Genomic DNA, 25,819 nt, shown 5'->3' with positions numbered 1-25,819 from the left:
GAGTGTTTAACAGAAAGGCAGATTCAGTGTACTCAAATCTAGACTGTTAACTCTCAGAACTCAAAGAGAATGTGAACACAAAAAAAAAAAATTCTTGAATACTGACAAGTTGATACTGTAATTATTCACCTATACAGAATACAAGGTATCGGTTCTTTCTTACTGGAGGAATGAACAAACTCGGTGGAGTGGATGACTCCCCCCGGTTGAAAAAAATTAACGCTATAACACGCAATATGAGCAAGGGAGAACGAATCTACTATCTCAAACTGCAAGCACAGGAGAAAAGAAATGAACACGGTGAACAATGCTGATATTCTGAGTCGCACACAGTGACACGAGGTATCAACTATAAAGAAACTACACTTACAAACGCTAACAACGTGGAAGTTACTCGAGAAATAACTTCTTACAATGCACTGATTACTGTCAACTAGGATGGGATCACAATCTGAAACACAAGGGACAACAACAACACCAAGTGAGCACACTAGCCACAGAAACGTCTTTCTGCACGGCTTGTGGCATCAGCAAGAGATGGCATAACTCATTGCAAGTAAAGTTCTTCTCAAAGCGTCCCCTGGGAAGGAACGAATACTTGAACAAGTCACCATCGCAAGGATAGTAGTCTCAGCACTATCCTGCGTTCATGATATTGTGGCTGGAATCCAGACAGGAGTGACAGTATACTAGTGCCTGACCGCTCGGCTACGTTAATAAATAATTCACGGATCTATAGGAACTTAATCTGAACTTCACATTTCGCAGCACTTAACAAATCTCAGATACAAGCTGTGAGAACAAACACATTGCTCAAGGGCTAGGTATTGTCTTTCAGTCAGTAAGGGAATGTTGGTACTGTGGACTGATTCATATTGACTTTGACTGGCATGATACACTAAGTGAACATTCAAAAGTGACTGGGACATGATCTCAGGGAACTTACTCAAGGACATAAGGCAAAAAATGAGCGATAACACTGAAAAATATTGCAAAAAAAAATGAGTCAAAGAAACACTGAGTCTACACTGAAAAAGGCTTAGAGTACACAAGAAATTCACTGTAGTCTCACACACGCAAATGTCTTTAAATGCAAGAAAAATGTCTCTAAACAGAAAATTATCACTGAAGTCTGTAGTAGTCGACGGTGATGACTGGTGATGAGGAAGGTTGTCCTGAGCGGTGATGACGCTGACACTCACACTGTCGTCGTGAAGAAATGTGCTTTCTCGGTGAACTCGCATAACTGGCTTTATCGTTGGCGCTCAGCTACATCTCTTGACCAATTATGTGAGCCAAAACAGTATTAGGACCCGGTACAAGGGTGCAAACAACCACAGGTAGATGAGGTGGATGGCTGGTGGTGGGTGATGGTGGTGGTGGTGTGAGTAGAGTGGTGGTGGTGGGTGTGACTCTCACTGGCGTTCACTGGCGCGCACTCCACTCACTACCCACGAAGGTGGCTTGATAAGCCACTATGCCACAGGGATGGTGAAGACCACGCTTAGCATCCAACTGGCATCCAACTGGGAGCACAAAGCGATATATGAAACAATACTTCAGAGGATGCATGGCTTACTTCTCTCTCTCAGCTGGGTTAGAAGCTGGGTTGGCTGACTGGCTTAACCCACGAGAATGGCTGACTGGAAGACGGGTAACGATGCACACAGCACGGAGGAGCAGGTGGATGACAGGAGACAGGCTGGATGATAGGCTGGCTGGCGTTCACTTCCACAGTCTGGCTTACTGACTGGCTTAATTGCAAAATCCGGGTCAACCCCTCGGAGATTGAAGCAATTAGCACACGAACTAAGCCAGGAAGCTTGAAACAGCTGCAACAGGCTTGCAAGCTGGAGGTGGAGGTTGTGAGGGGAGCGAGTAGCTTGAGATGGGTGAGACGGTTTACCTTTGACCCGCCGGCTACTCACAAACTTTAACCTCTTGAAATACCCTTAAAAAGCTTAATTTCCACGCTCCACACCGTTGCCACCATTTATCATGTGGGGTTCGAACACGTGGATAGGGTAAAGTAATACTCACGTAGGCTGGAAGTACGTATAATTACGGATAATGTGGGGAGCACCCTAACAGCCGTAACCTTGTCTCCTTGCTCACTCTCATAACACTGACTGGCCGCCCACAGTACCAATATGTGAGAGGGTCTTTGAATACTGCTGTGGTCAGCACAATATGAATACAGACAGTGACTCAGGCAGAGATGGTTGGTAGTGAGTCATCTACTGGTACACTGGTTACTGGTAACTGGTTACTACTACTGAGAGCCAGGTAGAGGTCGCCGAGTAGATGTCGCCAGGTAGAGGTCGCCAGGTAGAGGTCGCCAGGTAGAGATCGCCAGGTAGAGGTCGCCAGGTAGAGGTCGCCAGGTAGAGGTCGCCAGATAGAGGGCGCCAGGTAAAGGTCGCCAGGTAGAGGTCGCCAGGATGAGGTCGCCAGGTAGAGGGCGCCAGGTAGAGGTTGTCAGGTAAAGGTCACCAGGTAGAATTCGCCAGGTAGAGGTCGCCAGGTAGAAGGCGCCAGGTAGAGGTCACCAGATAGAGGTGGCCAGGTAGAGGGCGCCAGGAGGGGGTCGACAGAAGAGGTCTTCAGGTGGGGTTGACAGGTGCGGTCAACAGTTAGGGTTGACACATTGGGTTGATAAGAGGGATCGACAGTTATGGTCAACAGGTCACATATTATACAGTCACATATTATACAGTCACATATTATACAGTCACATATACAGTCACATATTATAGTCACATATTATACAGTTACATATTATACAGTCACATATTATACAGTCACATATTATACAGTCACATATTATACAGTCACATATTATAGTCACATATTATACAGTCACATATTATACAGTCACATATTATACAGTCACATATTATACAGTCACATATTATACAGTCACATATTATACAGTCACATATTATACAGTTACATATTATACAGTCACATACTATACAGTCACATATTATACAGTCACATATTATACAGTCACATATTATACAGTCACATATTATACAGTCACATATTATACAGTCACATATTATACAGTCACATATTATACAGTCACATATTATACAGTCACATATTATACAGTTACATATTATACAGTCACATATTATACAGTCACATATTATACAGTCACATATTATACAGTCACATATTATACAGTCACATATTATACAGTCACATATTATACAGTCACATATTATACAGTCACATATTATACAGTCACATATTATACAGTCACATATTATACAGTTACATATTATACAGTCACATATTATACAGTCACATATTATAGTCACATATTATACAGTCACATATTATACAGTCACATATACAGTCACATTATACAGTCACATATTATACAGTCACATATTATACAGTTACATATTATACAGTCACAAATTATACAGTCACATATTATACAGTCACATATTATACAGTCACATATTATACAGTCACATATTATACAGTCACATATTATACAGTCACATATTATACAGTCACATATTATACAGTCACATATTATACAGTTACATATTATACAGTCACATATTATACAGTCACATATTATACAGTCACATATTATACAGTCACATATTATACAGTCACATATTATACAGTCACATTATACAGTCACATATTATACAGTCACATATTATACAGTTACATATTATACAGTCACATATTATACAGTCACATATTATACAGTCACATATTATACAGTCACATATTATACAGTCACATATTATACAGTCACATATTATACAGTCACATATTATACAGTCACATATTATAGTCACATATTATACAGTCACATATTATACAGTCACATATACAGTCACATTATACAGTCACATATTATACAGTCACATATTATACAGTTACATATTATACAGTCACATATTATACAGTCACATATTATACAGTCACATATTATACAGTCACATATTATACAGTCACATATTATACAGTCACATTATACAGTCACATATTATACAGTCACATATTATACAGTTACATATTATACAGTCACATATTATACAGTCACATATTATACAGTCACATATTATACAGTCACATATTATACAGTCACATATTATACAGTCACATATTATACAGTCACATATTATAGTCACATATTATACAGTCACATATTATACAGTCACATATACAGTCACATTATACAGTCACATATTATACAGTCACATATTATACAGTTACATATTATACAGTCACATATTATACAGTCACATATTATACAGTCACATATTATACAGTCACATATTATACAGTCACATATTATACAGTCACATTATACAGTCACATATTATACAGTCACATATTATACAGTCACATATTATACAGTCACATATTATACAGTCACATATTATACAGTCACATATTATACAGTCACATATTATACAGTCACATATTATACAGTCACATATTATACAGTCACATATTATACAGTCACATATTATACAGTCACATATTATACAGTCACATATTATACAGTTACATATTATACAGTCACATATTATACAGTCACATATTATACAGTCACATATTATACAGTCACATATTATACAGTCACATATTATACAGTCACATATTATACAGTCACATATTATACAGTCACATATTATACAGTCACATATTATACAGTCACATATTATAGTCACATATTATACAGTTACATATTATACAGTCACATATTATACAGTCACATATTATAGTCACATATTATACAGTCACATATTATACAGTCACATATACAGTCACATTATACAGTCACATATTATACAGTCACATATTATACAGTTACATATTATACAGTCACATATTATACAGTCACATATTATACAGTCACATATTATACAGTCACATATTATACAGTCACATATTATACAGTCACATATTATACAGTCACATATTATACAGTCACATATTATACAGTCACATATTATACAGTTACATATTACACAGTCACATATTATACAGTCACATATTATACAGTCACATATTATACAGTCACATATTATACAGTCACATATTATACAGTCACATTATACAGTCACATATTATACAGTCACATATTATACAGTTACATATTATACAGTCACATATTATACAGTCACATATTATACAGTCACATATTATACAGTCACATATTATACAGTCACATATTATACAGTCACATATTATACAGTCACATATTATACAGTCACATATTATAGTCACATATTATACAGTCACATATTATACAGTCACATATACAGTCACATTATACAGTCACATATTATACAGTCACATATTATACAGTTACATATTATACAGTCACATATTATACAGTCACATATTATACAGTCACATATTATACAGTCACATATTATACAGTCACATATTATACAGTCACATTATACAGTCACATATTATACAGTCACATATTATACAGTTACATATTATACAGTCACATATTATACAGTCACATATTATACAGTCACATATTATACAGTCACATATTATACAGTCACATATTATACAGTCACATATTATACAGTCACATATTATAGTCACATATTATACAGTCACATATTATACAGTCACATATACAGTCACATTATACAGTCACATATTATACAGTCACATATTATACAGTTACATATTATACAGTCACATATTATACAGTCACATATTATACAGTCACATATTATACAGTCACATATTATACAGTCACATATTATACAGTCACATTATACAGTCACATATTATACAGTCACATATTATACAGTTACATATTATACAGTCACATATTATACAGTCACATATTATACAGTCACATATTATACAGTCACATATTATACAGTCACATATTATACAGTCACATATTATACAGTCACATATTATACAGTCACATATTATACAGTCACATATTATACAGTCACATATTATACAGTCACATATTATACAGTCACATATTATACAGTCACATATTATACAGTCACATATTATACAGTCACATATTATACAGTCACATATTATACAGTTACATATTATACAGTCACATATTATACAGTCACATATTATACAGTCACATATTATACAGTCACATATTATACAGTCACATATTATACAGTCACATATTATACAGTTACATATTATACAGTCACATATTATACAGTCACATATTATCCTTCTGGCAACCAAAGACAGAAGTTCGCAGTTTTCAGATTCTTGTCCGAAAATCATTATTTTATGACCACAAAGAAGAAAGTTGCAGAATGAGATTTCTGTGTATATCTTCCTCAGGTCATCTTCCTCAGGTCATCTTCCTCAGGTCATCTTCCTCAGGTCATGATAAATCTGGACACAGAATGAAACATATCAACAAAAGCAAGTTGTGCAGCCTGGCAACAATATTCTCTCATCCATTTCCCTCTTTTGTTAACTCTGAGAGATTATTTTTAGCCAGAGTTTTGGCCGTTTCCATTTTTTTTTTTGCTTTTGTTTTGAGGCAATGCAGACTATCTGTATATTTCAAAAAATACTTTAAAAATGTTCAATACATATGAGTTTTTACGCTTTCCTTTGTGACCTGATCGTCATCTGTTTGTAGTAATTCCCAGGTGTGTGTGTGTGTGTGTGTGTGTGTGTGTGTGTGTGTGTGTGTGTGTGTGTGTGTGTGTGTGTGTGTGTGTGTGTGTGTGTGTGCAAGTTCCAGCAAACGTAGTCATATTTAAAATAAAGTTTATATGGACAGTCATGTCTCCACCTTTACTCTGATAAACACACAACCATATATTGACAAAGTTACTATAAAATTTTAATCGTATCCATACACTGTATAACGACTCATCAAACACACTTCCTGAGGAATACACACAATACTGGGCGGGGACTCGAACAGTGGTCCTTGTATATCCTAGTATTATCTTCATTGACAGCCATTCATTATGATTTATCTTGGGTTTACACGCACATGTATTGATATATATATATATATATATATATATATATATATATATATATATATATATATATATATATATATATATATATATATATATATATATATATATATATATATATATATATATACATAGTGTGATGTTGCTCCAACCCATTAATCTACTTAAGTTTGGTTTATAATTGGGTGTATTTCGGCACAGTGCTCCATTGTTCTGTTGTTGATCGAGGGGTTATATGGCGGAGACAGAGAGAGAGAGAGAGAGAGAGAGAGAGAGAGAGAGAGAGAGAGAGAGAGAGAGAGAGAGAGAGAGAGAGAGAGAGAGAGAGAGAGAGAGAGAGAGAGGAGACAATCATCGAGGTTACTAGAGGTAGGTCGTGCGAAACCTATTTCAGAGGGTATACCTGGAGTATACCTGAAAGGAGTATACCTGAAGGGAGTATACCTGAAGGGAGTATACCTGAAGGGGGTTTCGGGAATCAACAACGCCCCCGAGGCCCGGTCCGTGACCAGGTCTCGTAGTGGATCAGGGCCTGATCAACCAGGCTGTTACTGCTGGCAGAGTGAAGCCACTTCTAAAACCGACTCTGAAAGACTTGCGGGAGGTTGGTGCTGGAGCTACAGTAAATCACTAGGTTATATGTGTATCGTACCATAAGCCTTAGGTCACACCACACATACATGTACAAGCATATATATACACACCCCTCCGGGTTTTCTTCTATTTTCTTACTAGTTCTTGTTCTTGTTTATTTCCTCTTATCTCCATGGAGAAGTGGAACAGAATTCTTCCTCCGTAAGCCATGCGTGTCGTAAGAGGCGACTAAAATTCCGGGAGCAAGGGGCTAGCAACCCCTTCTCCCGTATACATTACTACATTTATATAGAGAAACATTTGCTTTTCTTTTTGAGCCACCCTGCCTCGGTGGGATACGGTCGGTGCGTTGAAAGAAATAATAATAATAATAATAATAATAATAATAATAATAATAATAATAATAATAGTAATTGTAATAATAATAATAATAATAATAATATAATAATAATAATAATAATAATAATAATAATAATAATAATAATAATAATAATAATAATAATAATAATAACAAAAGGATAAACAGCATATTTTCCAGGGATCATTAGAGAAGGAATAAATGTTAAGATTTCACTTCTAGTTTTGACGTGTAGTTAAGATGTGAGTGAACTGTGTGTAATTATTTGTAAAATGTTTGTGTGGGACTGGGTTCTTGGTGACTTATTGTCCTCTGATGTCATTAAGAAGAATTTTATTAGTATTATTATTATTATTATTTTGTTCAGAGGAAGTTCTAAATCCGTAGGGGTCATACAGCTCCTGGCGAGTGGGTGGCCATCAGAATGGATTCAAGAAAGGGGAAGAGTAGCTTTGGCTTCTTGATTCAAGAGTCTTTTAACAGTACCAAAGGTTTCTCTCTAGAAGAGTGTTAGGTTTAAAGCCTATCGACTGTAACACCATTTAGGATGCATTTCACCCACACACTGACAGTGTTTACACCTCTGCATTTCGCCCATACACTGTCAGTGTTTATACCTATCCATTTTGGATGGCCATTGAGGTCCAGATGGCTGGCACGTCCAGCACACAATATTCTCCAATACACCCCTGGCTATGTATACCCTCGTCCCTGAGTCATATGTTGTTTCAGTACATATTCCTGCTCATGTGTGATGTGAAGCCTGTGTGTTTGTCTTATGTATGTGTTCTGTATCTTTGTCTATCTTGTAGCTTATTGCAGCTCATTCTCAATCAAATAATGTTATATAGTGGTGCTTCTTATGACGAATAATAATAATAATAATAATAATAATAATAATAATAATAATAATAATAATAATAATAATAATAATAATAATAATAATAATAATAATAATAAGAAGAAGAAGAAGAAGAAGAAGAAGAAGAAGAAGAAAAGGAGGAGGAAGAAGAAGAAGAAGAACTAGAGAGAGAATTAAAAGTTGGCTGCTGCTCGTCTAGCAACATCCCAGCCAGCATCACAACACTTGGCAGGACCAGTTGGTGATGACTGGTCACTAGTGTATCACCACCGCGGAGATGAGGCTGCTCATCACGGTCGCACAAGACAATCACGGTGGAAATGTACTACGAAGAAAAAACTAGAGGAAGATTAAAGATCAGAAGCCAAAAAAAAAAAAAAATAATAAATAAACGGGAAGGAGGCATAGTGTTCAGTGGTTAGGCGTCTAAGAAACTATATAATAATAACAGACTGTAAGATGATCAAACAGCAGTGAAGTGAGTGCATTATATTGCGATATGATCAATCTGTCGCAGCAGTAGTGAGCTAGTGTAATAGTGAGGTGTTTGTTAATATAAGTAAACAGCAGTTGAGTGTGTTCTCAAGCTACACTCAACGTTAGTTACATTGTTAACCTGACCTACACTGCACCACGGGCAGGAACCTACTCCAGCATCCACAATGTAATACAAACATCGTGAAATTCATGGAGAAAATAATTCCAATTGTATCTTTACATAATAGATTCCTCGAAATTTAAGCATATATATATATTTTTAATTAACACTTTCTTTGAATAGGCTAGATCAGTGATACATGTAAATGAATTCAGGTATAAGCTGAAACACATCCATACTTATAAAAATATTGGAAATAAATTGAAATCGGGATATTATTAATGAAATATTATTTCTATTACAACTCTGTGTAAATGGTAGAAAGAAATTAAAAAAACTAAAATGTGAAAATGTGTCTTTAGAATTAACTCGAACAGGTTTAAGTACAGAGGCTGGAAATTTTTGTGATATAAATACACTGAAACCAGGAAATCCTAAAAAGAATCTAAAAAAAGAAGTTAGAAACTTTTGTGTTAGAAATAAACTAAAACCAGATGCTCTTGGACGAGTGAAACGTGAAGGACATGAAACTAAACCAGAAGGGAAGATTTGAGTTAGGAGTGAAGGTTCCAGGGATATTACTAACTGTGTGACTCACTTAGTCACCGAGATGTCCTCTGAAGAACCCTCAGGAATGTGACTATTAAAAGGTAATTGTAAGAACACTTGAATGTAACTAAGAATATTTTAATTTGACCCTGCAATAACCGAGTGTTATCAAGAATACGTGAATGGGTTACTAGAGCATGTAAATGTCACGCCAAGAAGCCAACGTGACTAGGGATTCAAGAATACGGTGGAAGGATTGAAACGTTCCACAATAAATCTCAAAAGATTCAAGATTGTTGAAGAATTCATCTGAGACAACCATGGAACGAGGTACTCTGGACATCACCTCGCCTGATGACTCCAGCAGGAGACGCACCTGGGCCCCGGCTTGGGCACTATTATCAAGGAAGGCAATGGTGCAGCTGGCTGTGGTGGTAGCGGTGGTGATAGTGGCGGTGATAACCGTGGTGGTGGTCACTAATGACTATGTGAAGAGCCACTTGACGTCGCTGGATCGAGTCAGATGCCTCGAGCGTAAGTCCATGTATCATCCAAGATTCTCGAGGTGTGTGTGTGTGTGTGTGTGTGTGTGTGTGTGTGTGTGTGTGTGTGTGTGTGTGTGTGTGTGTGTGTGTGTGTGAGTGTGTGTGTGTGTGTGTGCATTCGCCTGTGCATATTTTGAACTGACTGGCATAACTGATCTCTGGCCTTGTGAGCCAGACAAAACACACGCACACACACACACACACACACACACACACACACACACACACACACACACACACACACACACACACACACGCAGTGGAGTAGCCTAGAAAGTGATGTAGTGGAGGCAGGAACCATACATAGTTTTAAGACGAGGTTTGATAAACCTCATGGAGCGGGGAGAGAGAGGACCCAGTAGCAACCGGTGAAGAGGAGGGGCCAGGAGCTAAGACTCGACCCCTGCAACCACAAATAGGTGAGTACAAATAGTTGAATACACACACACACACACACACACACACACACACACACACACTCACACACACACATATATATATATATATATATATATATATATATATATATATATATATATATATATATATATGTATATATATTGTTTAAGACTGTCTAGATCGTCCTGGATCCTGTCCGCATCTTTGAATTTATGTGTTTCCTCTCAGTTTAAGAGCTAAAACAAAAACAAACTGAAAATTATTTCATAATTTTCTTTATAAATATTAAAGATTAGAGAGTGTAACAATAAGGAAGATAACTCCTCAACTGATCTTATTGTTTTCAGTCATTCGGGATACCCAAGGATCACTGATAACTTGTAAACCACGAACACCTACATTCATATCCGTAAATCTCCAAATTGGAATGTCTGAACTCCTGCATTGGAAACTACGAATCTCTCACATTCCAATCCACAAACTCTCACAATCAAAATCATGAACCTTCACACTCTAATCTCTTCTTTGTAATCCACATTAGTTATTCAATATTTATTTGACTGTGACCGTACACTGACATACCAATCCACCTCTGCTAATTTTGTACTGAATATCATAAGAAGTTATTTCACGGTTTATTTGAGGAAAATATAAGATGAAAACGACATTATAACTTTCTTCTCCTCCGAGTGATCCAGCCACTAAACGTTCATGAATATTTAATGTGACTGGTACATCAGAACAAATATTTGTGACTGGTATCTAAGAGTAATGATATTCAATAGCTTTTCTTTTTATTGTGTTAATTCACTGTCAGATCGTTGGTGAGCGAAAAGAAACAGTGTCGAATATGACCTTCGAGAGAGAATTGTGCGAAGAAATGAAAAACTTGCATTAGAGTGAAAAAACTTGAGGTAAATATTTACAGTGATTTTGCGTTTTCTGTTGTTATGAATAAAAATGAATGATGTTACATAAGCCAAAATTCTTCATTTATTTCTGAATATCGTCGCCGAAGTCTTGATATAAATTAGCGAAAAAACATTTCTTAGAATTACGGGCTCTACTTCATCCTCAACTACCTGGCAACGATGTGCTATTTGGAGTGAGTAAGGCTTAAATCCTCGTTGTATATACCGTTTACACTTATTAGTTTAGCCTATATACCCTGGGCAAGAAAACGCAAAGTTGAGGAATGGATGTTTTTAACATGGCTGTGCTAATGACTGCTAATTAGCTAGGAATAACAGAAGTATGGCTTGGACACCTGAGTATGACTCGAACAACTGTAGTGAGGGAACCTCTTCTCTTGTGTGTCATGTCTCAGAAATGCTTCAAGGTCAGGTGTTATGATGGGCTGCTCAGGGCCAGGAAGGAGTGGGCGGCCACACCTTGAGAAATACGTACATACAAACCGATATTGTGAGGGGATGTTTACTGTATATGAAGGCTCGTATCTGGGAATGTGTACTTTGAGATGTGTGTAGGTAGGCTGATATTATGTAATGGGTGTGCGTGTGGGGGTGTGTATGTTGTTGATGGTGTGTATGTGTATGCAGGGGTGAGTGTTTGGAAGGGGTACATGATCGTAGTATATGAGCAAGAGGTTTAAATACTTAGATATATTAACCATTAGTAGTTACAAGAATCTCCTTTAGGGAGGTTTATTGATCTTATCGTGTTTTCTCATTCTTATCTTCATTATCACGTTCCCTCACTGTTAACGTTCCCCAGACTTATCTTTTAAAAATTATCATGTTCACTTATTCTTCTTGTTTTCGCGTCCCCTCCTCCTTATTCCTATTATCATGTTTCCTCATGCATATTATGCAACTCACTCTCTTCCCTATTCTTATGTGATATTGTTCTGCCCTCTTCCCTTCCTTTCCATTAACTCTGCTCTTCGTCTCCTCAGCGGGGGTGGAAGAGGCGAGGTGTCTCAAAGTGGGTTGTGTATGGACGCCGAGGGTCGACGCCCCCAGCTGTTACTACCCCCCTGCCTCCGTCCACGGTTACCAGGTGACGACGCCCCCAGAGAGTGTCTCCCCGGGGGTGACCAGGCTGACGGTGGAGCTCAAGGCCACGTCAGCTTGGGTGGTGCCGGCCATGAAGGAGCACCTGCTGGTGGAGATGACGGAGTACGGTGGCGACGTCTTCAGAATCAAGGTGAGGCTGCTGGAGAGAACTGTTTTCTGCAGGAAAATATGTCTACTGTGTGCAATTTCCCTATATCTCAAACTTTGTGTATATAAGATCACAGTAAACAGGTGATATCACAATATGCAGAACAACCACTATGAAAAATAGTAAAATTCCAAGCGCTTTCGTGACTTCTCACGTTATCAATAAAATTTAGGAAAAATTTAAGATACATTAGACAAATTTTTGGATAGAATATAAGCTGTGTTTCACGGATCACTGACTACCTACCTACATCATCATAAAAAGTCAGGTGTTGTTGGGAGTGGCAGAGAGGTGTAGCCTCGTTCTTATATGCCTTCCTGTTAACCTTTTATTTTTACAGTTCCTTGATAATGTGAGAAGTTACGAAAGCGCTTGGAATTATACATACATATATATATATATATATATATATATATATATATATATATATATATATATATATATATATATATATATATATATATATATAATATGCAATATTCGGTATTCGGTTAAGACTTTTGAATTTAACGATCTGATTTTTGTACTTGTTTCTGTGTACAGATTACGGTGCCTGGTGAAGAGCGCTATGAGGTGCCAGTGCCACTAGAGTTACCTGAGGTGACCAGGGCTGATAATCCCAGGTACAGCGTCGCCTTCACCGCCCCCGGGAGCAGCGACTTCGCCATCATCGTCACGAGGACAGAAACGGATCGCGTCATGTGAGTAACAGAAGTTGTGGGAATTTTAGGGTAGAGCACATGACTGAAGGGGAATTACAGCACTGGTGGTAATATTAATGACAGGTTAAGTTAAGGCTTGTCAGGAAACAAGACATGCGCTTCCTGACCCGGGTGTTGGTCATATGAAGACCTGCTTTTGGTCATTTGACCGAGGCATTCAGCTGGCTTACCGGTCCACCCCTTTAAAAATTACAAAATACATTATCACTAGTATTGATGTTAGTGATGAGAATAGTTACAGTAGTGTTAGTAATATCTGCAGTCGTTGGAATGGTGGAAGTTGTAGTGATAGTAATATAAGTGGTGCTGCTTGTAGTGTTGAGTAGTAATATTGTAAGTGACGGTTGAATGAAACACTAGTATTTAAATGTAAAGATCATGAATGAAAGAGTTAATTGTGACTCGCAGAACAAAATGCCAGAGATTAATCCTTATAAACACTGCAACAACTTCAGTCTCTTTTGACACAATGACCGTGAACTTAATATAATAATATTTGTTTTGTGCACTTGGCAGCTTCGACACCAGCATCGGAGGTATGACGTACGCTGACCAGTTCCTTCAGGTATCAACAAAGCTGACCTCTGATAACCTTTACGGGCTGGGAGAGGCAACCCACCTCAGCCTCAGACATAACCTCAACTACATCACCTGGCCCATGTTGGCCAGAGACCAGCCTCCTGGCAAGGTGAGTTGTGGAGGATGGCGGAGGGAAGGAATATGAGATAAATTCAGCTTCAGAAAGGATGTTGTAAAGCACTGGTAAAGCAAGAGTCGTAAATGAGTGGCATGAGCTGATTTGTTTTACTGAAGTAAAGCTTCAATAGGTAGCTTTAAGCTGCCATTCTGTTATGAATTTTTATATTTAAAATTATTAGGTAAACGGAGGGGAGGGGGGGAAGATGAATATTTTGGAAAGTAAATAGATAGTGTGAATGATAAAAATGGATGATTTTGGAGAGATAAAAAGGTGAGAATTATTAAAATACTATTATTATAGAGAGTAAGCAAGTTTTAGAAGGATGCAACACAAACTCCAAAAATCACAGAAGCATTCTAATAAATATGAAAAATTTTCTTTCACCAAGATAAAGTTGATAAGTTATCCCCCCTCCCCCCCCAAAAAAAAAATGACGTAAAATGTAGATATGACTTTGGTGTGTGTCTAGCATTAGTAATAATATTAGGAGAGCAGTAAATAATGAAATTGAATGTTATAAGGATGCAGTTAGACGCCTGAGTAGATCTTATCACTCAGTATATTAACATGAACGTAGATAAGTACGTTTATGGATCATCTTGCAAATGTGAACAGACTGACCGATATTGAAGTAGCTAGGCTTAGTTACAAGTAATTCTGGCAGTTTGGCAGGTCAGATGATGATCAAACCAAATACGAAGTATGTGGCCAACCCTATGGTTACTATATTGAACACTATATGCTGTATTGTCCACTTACTGAGGAAAATAGAGATAGGTTATTATTTTATATGTCAGGATATCTTATTAATGAAAATAGAATACCCAGATATATTAATAAAATTTCTTAAATTTGCTTGCAATGCAGTGCTGCATGACCCTTGTGGGTTTAGCGCTTAGTTTTGATTATAATAATTGCAACAGATGTCAACTATAGATATAAATCCAGATGTACTCCTGTTAGGACTTTTAAAGCCTAGTTCCTAGGCCTTTTGTGTATCCATATGCTCTTGCGCTACCGTGCACCGGATGGATATCGAGTGCACGATAAACTAGCCACTTTGGCGGCGAAATCAAAATCAACCTAAACAGCAATATAACTTTTTAAGCAGAGTAATCTAACTTCTATACTCATAGCAATTTTTACTTCTATACTCATGACGAACTTTTTTTTTTGTTTATTTCTGCGTACGGCTAGATTGGAGAGAACCTGTACGGTGTGCATCCCATTTATCTGGTAGTGGAGGAGACTGGCAGCTCCCACGCTGTTCTCTGGCTCAACTCAAACGCCATGGGTGAGTCTCCTGCCACATGTGATCAAAGTCTGCTGGTAAGGCGGGTCATTTACCAGTTTTGGTGAATAAATTGGTTGTAATGGATCAGAAGGCCCAGTTGGCCGACTAAATTGACAGATTCACAAGAGAAAACGCTGTAGTAAAAATGATGAATTATCATATTAAGATTGGTATATTGGATGGAAGTTAGATGTTGTAATAGGATATGGACTGGATAATGAGTGGAATAGACAGTAGGCGATGCTCAACATGGCTAAAAAATCTGATGGGAATGTTTTGTTGTGGGGCCCCATAAATTTATGTCTTCGGAGTCTTGTCTCTCACGTCAGAGGCGGAGACGATGCCCTTACCGGGCTTGACGTTGAGGTCCATAGGTGGTGTGATGGACCTGTACTTCTTCCTGGGCCCCAGCCCAATGGACGCGCTACAGCAGTACACGCTGGTGGTCGGCCCACCTGCCCTCCCGCCATACTGGGCCCTCGGCTTCCACCTCTGCAGGTGAGATGCGAGACATGACCAAATTAGAATTAAGAAGACTACACTGCCTCCTGATTAGGTGGGTATCCCCGTATCCACATAAGTGTGCAGAGGCAAGAGTCTTGAGTCTCCCATACCCACTTTGTCAAGGTAGGTGAAGTCACACGAGTTCTCTCACACGCACTTGACAAAGGGGTATGCGAGAGTCAGACCCTCACACTCACCTGACAAGGCAGGTGTGAGAAAGAAACTTTTAAAAAGTAAGAATGATTTTTTTATTTTTTTTTTACATTTGTAGCTTATCTTTAGGAGGCATGAAGTATACCCAGACAGCACCGGTTCATTCTGCTAGTATTAAATATAAACACTGAGGGGGGGAGGGAATTGTGTCTTGATGCTGGCTAGTCCTTAAGGATCTAGCACTTTCCCGAGGCAGGGTGACCCAAAAAAGAAAGAAACAATTTCACCGTCATTCACACAATTACTGTCTTTGCAGAGGCGCTCAGGTACGACAATTTAGATGTCACTCCTAACAGCCAATATCTCAAACCCCTCCTTTCCCCAGAGAGTTGTTGGAAGACTTAACTGTGGCAAGTTAGAACAGTTCTCGGAAAAGTTAAGGCTGTTCCTTACAGTTTTTTCCAGTTTCCTATATAGTGAAAAATCATAAATCGTGTTATATACATCTATATCTAACGGTAGGTAAACAGCTCACTGGACTTTGAAAGCAGTCTTGAATCTCAGCATTTTCATCTCCCCTGTCCTCTTTCTCCCCTTTACCTGCGTCTTTCCCCTCTCTTGTGTCTCCTCTCACTTTCATCTCCCTCCTCCCACAGGTATGGCTACAATTCTCTGGACAATCTAAAGGCTGCCGTCTCCCGCACCAGACGTCGCGGTATTCCCCAGGTAAGGCTTCCTCAGGACTCCAGGTGCAGGTGGGCTAATACTGTCCTCTCTCAGTAAGGAGGACTTAAGGTGGTGAGTTAATACTATCCTCTCTGAGCATGGACGACTCGCCCCATAAAGAAAGACCCATTGGCGTTTTGAAGGTGGTGGTGGTGGTGGTGGTGGTGGTGGTGGTGGTGGTGGTGGTGGTGGTGGTGGTGGTGGTGGTGGTGGTGGTGGTGGTGGTGCTGCTGCTGCTGCTGTCATGAATGGGGAATTAAATTGTTGGAGGAGGTGCTGGATGGTCCTCCAGTGTGCCCGGAGAACGGCGTCGCGTGTCCTTGAATAATGGAAGTAATACTGGAGGCTGCCTTCACATCCGAGGGTGATGGCCAAAGGCATAAGGCACCTGGTGTTTCCGATCATCCACGTCAGTTATTGGCTGAGCCTATCTTAGTCAATTCTAGAGGTGCCATCTCGGTATAATGTGAATCCTGGTGTGCTGGATATAGTAGAGCGTGCTGATAGTAGTTCAGGGGGTAGGAATATGGTTTATTTTTTACTTCTCCAACCTGTCCTTCCCTTTCTCCTTTTTTCCTTAAAAAATCCCCTCGTTTATCGTGGATAGCCATATTCATGCTTTGTCTTAGTCTTTTTCCTGATAGGCATAAATGAGCTTGTAAGGGACCTGGGAGTAGTAATGTCTGAGGATCTCACTTTCAAGGATCACAACAGTGCCACGATCGCACGTGCAAAGAAAATGATAGGATGGATAATGAGAACTTTCAAAACGAGAGATGCCAAGCCCATGATGATCCTTTTCAAATCACTTGTTCTCTCTAGGCTGGAATACTGCTGTACATTAACATCTCCATACAAAGCAGGTGAAATCGCAGATCTAGAGAGTGTACAGAGATCCTTTACTGCACGTATAAGTTCTGTCAAGCACCTTAACTACTGGGAACGCTTGGAAGCACTTGACTTGTACTCGTTGGAACGCAGGAGGGAGAGATATATCATAATCTACACTTGGAAAATCTTGGAAAGAATGGTCCCAAATCTGCACACAGAAATCACTCCCTACGAAAGTAAAAGACTGGGCAGGCGATGCAAAATGCCGCCAATAAAAAGTAGGGGCGCCATTGGTACACTAAGAGAAAACACCATAAGTGTCCGGGGCCCAAAACTGTTCAACAGCCTCCCATCAAGCATTAGGGGAATTGCCAATAAACCCCTGGCTGCCTTCAAGAGAGAGCTGGACAGATACCTAAAGTCGGTGCCGGATCAGCCGGGCTGTGGCTCGTACGTCGGACTGCGTGCGGCCAGCAGTAACAGCCTAGTTGATCAGGCCCTGATCCATCGGGAGGCCTGGTCGTGGACCGGGCCGCGGGGGCGTTGATCCCCGGAATAACCTCCAGGTAACCTCCAGGTTGCCTCGGTCCTTCCCATATGTATCGGGTCGTCCTCGTATGCACTTGGTGTGGTGATTACCTACGCAGGTCCAGACTGTCGATTATTACCTATCCTTCTGTAGCATGCTATAGTTCATGCACCAGACTGGGCCACTTCACATGGTTTCAAGTTTGGTGCCAGGTTATCCCACACGCTGCTCTATACTTGCATGGCTCCACGATCCCAGTTTGCTCTACGATCAAATTTCTAGCTAGGCCTTCTCTTTGATTGTTGAATGACATCTCATTCCCACATCACATCCCTAAAATTCACCTGTCTCATTCGGCTGAGCTTCGCTTCAAACCTTCGGTCATCTAACTTTGGGAGTGGATTGGCGGACTCTCCTCGGATTACATACAATCTGTATTTTATCGAAGCTCGAATATGTAGACCAAGTATATTCCCGAGCCTCTCCAGCTGAAGGTATGCTACATCTACGAGCTTTATCTTCCCTGGTAGAGAGTCGAGAGTTTTTATGCCGAAGCAAACATTCCCTCTTTACAGGATCGCCGCAATGAACACTGCTTTTAGTATTTTGCCTTCATGATCTTCACTTTCCTCGTATGTATAGGAAAACGGCATCGACCTCATTTCTTGCAACCCTTTAGACTTCGATATGAAATTTAGTGGCATCTCTTGACTTGCCCTACTTTATACTCACCTCCTTGAAATTCCCCACTAGTCACTTTTTTACTCTTCTTTACATGCCCGAAGTCCAACATACCCTCTTTAAACTCTCGCTCAATATTCCTTGAACCACCATTTGCATTCTGTTGCCTTGTAGTGCATATAGATGGTTCCAAATCCTCTTATAGAGTAGGGTATACAGGCTTCCTTCCAGATAGAGTAATCTAATAGTCGGCTAGAATTTTGTACAGCAGTTATATTCCATAATCATTTCAACCATGCCCACCTCTGCATTCGTAATCGTTTCAGATTCTCGAAGTTCGTTATAAGGTATCCAGACTCCAGAGATACGACTCTCCACATCTCATAATACTTCCTACGCAGCAATGATTAAACTGAATTTTTAACATGCATAAAATAGTAGTTTTCTCTTGGGTACCTGGAGACAGATGTTCAAGTTAACGAGCACTCAGGACTCAGCTGCTCGATCTGTTATCTACTGTCTACTAATTTTCCATAGAGAGGTCCATTTTTCAGATTATTTTCAAGTGTTCTCTGAGATTTCGATACCGCTGAACAGCATTGGTTCCAGTCAGGGGACAATAATTTTTTTTCCATCGAGCCACAATGAGACTTCTGGCCATAATCTTTCCATTACTGTCGGACGAGAGGAACCACATTTGCACCTCCGTGGATTGAACACTTAAAATTCGCACACGACTACCACATGCAGAGGCGCCAGGCACCTTTCTGCGATGATTGCTTGGTAATCTTAGCAGTTAACCTGTTAATAAACTATCATATTAATCAGGAAACATGGAACATTCACTTCCGACATCTAAAACGCCAGAATGGACTTGCTGACCTCTCAGAAGCCTCATCATTAACGTAGACTCACTCTTTGACTTTGACGAAATTGACTTGCTGCTCCAGCTTTGATTACGATTTTGCACCCTCACTAACTCCAACTCCTCTAATCATTACTTCCACCTTCAGCAAGACCTTCCCTGTGTGTAGCAATGGATGACACGTACGGGTTTGGCACATGATTTCTGAATATATTGTTTATTAATTGCGACTCAAGATACAGGTTGGCTAATACTATTTTTTCTCACTGAGAAATACACAAGTACCTTCAAGAGCTCTCTTGAAGACTAATGAAGATCCCTCAGGATGTTTACCTTCGTGGAGCAGCAGTTAGCACTAACCTAACCGGTCGTAAACCGAGCCTCTATAAGTATTTGCGCAGAATAACCCCAACGGGTTTAGAATTCCACGTAAATAATCATCATACTCAGCTTACATTTCCCAACGTTGAGTTCACCTGCGTCACCCAGCTGCTTCACACACTATATTTCTGTACAACTTCTTCCATTCGTGTTACTGATGAAACTGTTTTTCATCCAAGAAACCGAGATCTTCCATTTGACTAAGTAAACCTGACTCTTCCACTCTTCAGATCCTTTAACTCCTAGGGATTTAGCGCTTTTTTTCATGAATATAACAGAAAGTGAAGGCAAGGTGCCGCTCTTAACCATGGATCATAATTATCTCTCTTTTGAAAATAATTATTTTACCCCATCATAATACGTATCTTCATAACCTCCTGAACCTTGTCTTCCAGGATGTCCAGTACGCTGACATAGATTACATGGACCGTCGGATGGTCTTCACATATAATGAAGTCAACTTCGCCGGTCTTCCAGAGTACATCAGGGAGGTCAAGGGTCAGGGTCTCCGCTTCATCCTCATCCTTGACCCGGCTGTCAACGCTGAGGTCAGTTCACATGAACATAAGAACAGAGTATTATATATTAATGGCTTACAAAACAGACATGTGGAACAATGAGACACGTGTGCTACACCTGGGGCATCTTTACTAAGGAGACGTATCACCAACAAGCGACTTTCTCAATCGAGTGCAGAGAATAATACTGGAGACAGTTGTCCGCCGTCTCCATGACCTGTCACTGTATGAGATAATCATCAAGAAGCTTGTTGGCAAGAGGCTGTAGAAGTCGTTATTCTGGGTGAAGTTGTTTGATATGTTGATTAGTGATGAATCCAGGATCCTGGGTGTCGATGTATCTTTGACAATGAGTCGTGCGTCATTGTAATTAATCAAATGTTGTGGGAATTTTTCACACAGAAATTCTTACAACCACTTGATCAGTTACAATGGCGCACGACTCATCGTCAAAGATAACACATCGAAAAGCTTGATTTTTGGAATCATAACTAATCAGCATATCAAAGAACTTCAGCCAGAATAACGGCTTCTACAACACATCTCAACCTCTTGCCAGGAAACGTGTTGATTATTAACTCACACAGAAACTGGTCAGAGTAGAGGGGAACGCTGTAGCAAGCCTTCTGGCCCAAGCTAAGCACGTTCTTCTAATTCAACCTCTTTCACCTGCGACACCCAGGTGAAAGAGGTTGAATTAGAAGAACCCATGTGATTTCACGTCACTAACTTACATATATAAATACATACACACATCCTCTCTTCCCAAGTAAATCTGTGACTTGATACAGCGGAACGTTGCCAGTATAGGATTACATTATAGTGTATTCATGTATATCGATACGCAGACTCCTGGATGCTAGTAAGGGAATCTAAGGAACTGACATTATCCTCTCCTTACACTGGATCGAATCTGAATGTTTTCTCAAAACTGCCGGGTGGTAGAGTGTGACATATTCAGATAAAGGTAAAAGGCTTGATCAATATAATTTAAAATTCTAGTAAAATAATATTTATTATGAGTGAATTTACGAGGTCCTTCGTCTGTGGTTAAACAAAGGTTGTGTTGCAGATGAAAGCGGAGTACCCAATCCACGCCCGCGCTCTCCTCAACGACGTCTACATCAAGTGGCCCCAGGATGTGATCCCTCAGGAGAACTTCAACGCCGGGGACATCATGCTGGGATATGTGAGTCTCTCTCTCTCTCTCTCTCTCTCTCTCTCTCTCTCTCTCTCTCTCTCTCTCTCTCTCTCTCTCTCTGTCAGGACACAGATTCATCATCACGCACACACACTCATGGAGCAGGGGGAGAGAGAGGACCTAGTAGCACTCGGTGAAGAGGCGGGGTCAGGAGCTGAGTCTCGACCCCTGCAACCACAATTAGGTGAATTAGGTGAGTACACACACTCCTATCTAACATGCTCAAACATGCCTACTGTATGTCCAAGCCCCTTGCACACGAAACAACCACGGAGGGAGGGGACGCTAAACCTGTAGGAGTCGTATAGCGCCTGGGAAATGGGGGGGGGACATTTAGTTACGGTCCAGGTAAGGGGAGGTTAAGCACAGTTCCTTGGATCAAGAGCCCCTCACCGGCATCAAGGCACATTCCATGAGGGAAATGTACAGCATATACACTAAGAAATTTTGTCTCACTCTGCATATACCCTGTCGTTAACTGAGCTTATTTGTACGTGGTGTGTTGAACTCCACGTCCATGTACGTGGTGTGTATTGAACGCCATAACCAAGTACGTGGCTTGTGTTGAACGCCACGACCATGTACATGGCTTGTGTTGAATGCCATAACCAAGTACGTGGCATGTGATGAATGCCACGACCATGTACGTGGCTTGGGTTGAACGCCATAACCAAGTACGTGGCATGTGATGAATGCCACGACCATGTACGTGGCTTGGGTTGAACGCCACAACCAAATTTTGTCTTTACTCTTTAAATAAAATATGTGGACCATAGAAACTCGCTTAAAATCAATCCAGTTGTCGATTATATAGTTAACAAAACTGTGTACTGATGACCAGTCACCTGCACGTCTGAAATATCTGTAGAGATATGGCTTGACAAAGCTCCTGGAGAGCGAAACGTTGCCACAATAAAATGTCACATTAGTTGCACTTGTGTCCTTTTACTTTACATATTGTCGGTAATTCTACCAACTTTATTACAGATATTCCCTTATTGTCTCTATGCTTGATTATCAAATCAGCCATAAATCGCAACTGCAGTGATTGCAAGTCACTCGAGAAACGCAAGAACAGTGTTCGAATGTGTTCAGACCTATGTGAACTTAACCAATTATTTCATGAAAGATGAGAAAGGTGTCTTGCTGCTAGTGTAAGGCTCTTGATCTAGGGAATTGAAATTTACCCTCCTCGTTGGATCAAACCTGGCCGCCTCATATTTCACAGGAGCGTTTTCTCATAGCTAATAAATGAAAGTAAATTATCCATGACCTGATGTTGTGATGTGGTGGTGTACGTCACCCTTCTCTCCCCCGAGCAGGTGTGGCCAGACAACAGGACGGCGTTTCCAGACTTCTTCCGGAACTCCACGAAGGAATGGTGGCAGGAGGAAATCGTCTTGTTACATAAAACACTGGAATTTGATGGACTCTGGATTGTGAGTATTGGTTGTAATGTGCCAAGTGCTGGTGGAAGCATTCTGTGTGAGAGTTTTTGGCGGGTGGTGTAGGGAAGGGATGTGCTGAAATCAGTCCAATACAAATTTTTCCCTTTAACTATTCCCTCACCCTCATAGGACATGAACGAACCCGCCAACTTCGGCACTAACGAACCTAAGCCGTGGAATTGGCCCGAGAACCGGGAATCGTGGAGCCTTTCCTGCCCGAACTCCACCTGGGACGATCCTCCCTATCCCATTGCCGCCGCCTCCACCTGGGGCCAGGGTAAGAGGTAAGAAACAAGGACTTCGTGGAGGGCAGATAGAAGATAGAGGCTGCCGAAGTGCAAGAAGAGGTACGGAATGATGGCTATAGAACATTTATTATGATAGGTGACCTGTAGTTTAATTAATGGTAGAATGTTCGCTGATGGTTTAATGGTAGAGTGTTCGCTGATGGTTTATTCGTGTAGTAACAACCCAGTGTCTCCAAACACGGATGTTAATCATCAAAGCCGCTCGCTGGCTTATCTCAGCTAGGTTATAGACTCCATTTCAAAAGCAGAGGATTGCTACATAAGTGTCAGATTCACGGTAAGGCAAGACGTATGGGCAAGTCTACATCGGCCCCAGTTCACCTAGTGATATTATATCCTTTGAGCACTAAACCCTTATTACAGCGCCTTTGGAAAGAGAGTCAATCAGATTTGGTCCCCTACTAGTATATTTTTGTCCATTGACAATATATACACTGTGAATAACTTTCAACTATTTTTCATGACTAGCTAAAGTCATTCAAAATTCTCCGACCTCAGCACGTGAAGGTAGCTGCTCTTAGAGTTCTAAGAGAAGTATATAGGTACCTGGATATTACTAGACTATTGTGGATGGCATCTTAGTAGACTAGTAGTATACTTTAGAAAGAACTTGTAATTGTTATGTATGCGTGTTAATTTTGATCAATGATATTTGCACCAAAATGTGAAGTGCCGACCTTTCAAGGGTCGACCTTGAGTCTGTGAAGGACTTTTCATTCAATGAATTATAGCTGTCCTCTTCCAGGGATAAATTTTGCCTCTAATTTCCCAGGCGCTTTATGATCAACATGCATTTAGAACTTTCCCATGGAAGGGATTGAGCATTATCCCAGACATGGGATGGATACTGAGTAGTGGTGTCTCCGTAGGATGTCTGACAAGACGCTGTGCATGGTGGGTCTTCAGGGAGAGGAGAGAGAATTCCGCCACTACGACGTCCATAACCTCTATGGGTGGTCTCAGACACGACCTACTCTCCAGTAAGTGAGTCCATCTCCAGCAACTCCATGCCCACACAGACTAGAGTACTACACATGTTGGGCAGCCACAAAAGAATCGGTGGAAAGTGAAGACGGCAGGTGACAGACCACCTCGTAATGGCGGGTTTCTCTTAAAAACAAAGCCTAGCTTTAGAGAGGGCGACTTTCCCTCATTTTGTTTCACTACCCTTGTGTATATCCATACGTATTCGCAAATAGTTATTTTTTTATACCCACACGACTACAAATGCATAGTTTAATGCTTTGATAGACATAATTATTAACAATTGTTAATAATTCTCACATTTGAGCCTTCATTTATACAAATTGCATTCGTACGTGATCGTCCTGTGCAGATGCACATTTCCCAGAGGCTTTCCTGCTTAAACCTGAAGCGTTAATCCGTGTATAATATTTCGCCTCCTTTCTGTACCTGGAGGTTACCTGGAGGTAACCGCGCAAAATCTTTCATGATCGCTCAGACTGGCCACTGTGAAAGCTTTTTTTTTTTTTTAGACTAGACTTTTATAACCTCAGAATTTATCTTAATCCTCTGCCTCTCAATTTTAGGTCTGGAAGATTATCATAAACTAGATCCTGTTATATGCAACCTTCAAACACTGAATAATCTGCCAGTAAATTCTACAGCCAATACTAACACACACTTCTTTAGTAAATATTTGAATAGTAGACTTGACCCCAAACACTGACTGGATGTTTACTGCTGCCCTCTTCCACAGGGCTGTGCAGGCGGCGACACAGAAGAGAGGAGTGGTGGTGAGCAGGTCAACGTTCCCCAGCAGTGGTAGGTGGGCGGGACACTGGCTAGGAGACAACACAGCACTCTGGTCACATCTACGTCAATCTATCATTGGTCTGTTCCTGCTTATTTTG

At 40.0% G+C, this 25,819-nt stretch overlaps 1 protein-coding gene across 6 annotated transcripts in view; it reads left to right on the top strand.

The window, feature by feature from the left end:
* Positions 1–25,819, top strand: part of LOC128688623 (maltase-glucoamylase) — a 157,563-nt gene that overhangs the window by 5,769 nt on the left and 125,975 nt on the right. For 3 of the 6 annotated variants that reach the window (XM_070084448.1, XM_053776533.2, XM_053776531.2), the window contains exons 1-13: positions 9,032–10,490; positions 12,816–13,066; positions 13,628–13,785; positions 14,323–14,494; positions 15,704–15,800; positions 16,130–16,298; positions 17,114–17,183; positions 20,866–21,018; positions 22,061–22,177; positions 23,512–23,628; positions 23,767–23,921; positions 24,815–24,925; positions 25,666–25,799. In XM_070084448.1, coding sequence (XP_069940549.1) covers positions 10,277–10,490; positions 12,816–13,066; positions 13,628–13,785; positions 14,323–14,494; positions 15,704–15,800; positions 16,130–16,298; positions 17,114–17,183; positions 20,866–21,018; positions 22,061–22,177; positions 23,512–23,628; positions 23,767–23,921; positions 24,815–24,925; positions 25,666–25,799 — 1,918 coding nt within the window. In that variant the 5' untranslated portion in view covers positions 9,032–10,276. Of the gene's footprint in view, positions 1–9,031; positions 10,491–12,815; positions 13,067–13,627; positions 13,786–14,322; positions 14,495–15,703; positions 15,801–16,129; positions 16,299–17,113; positions 17,184–20,865; positions 21,019–22,060; positions 22,178–23,511; positions 23,629–23,766; positions 23,922–24,814; positions 24,926–25,665; positions 25,800–25,819 lie in introns of those variants that run through there. The other 3 variants (XM_053776532.2, XM_070084447.1, XM_053776534.2) reach the window with 3 other exon arrangements.

The sequence above is a fragment of the Cherax quadricarinatus genome, chromosome 13 (assembly GCF_038502225.1).
Source record: "Cherax quadricarinatus isolate ZL_2023a chromosome 13, ASM3850222v1, whole genome shotgun sequence".
Classification (NCBI taxonomy): Eukaryota; Metazoa; Arthropoda; class Malacostraca; order Decapoda; family Parastacidae; genus Cherax; species Cherax quadricarinatus.
This window is presented reverse-complemented; position numbering and strand designations above follow the sequence as displayed.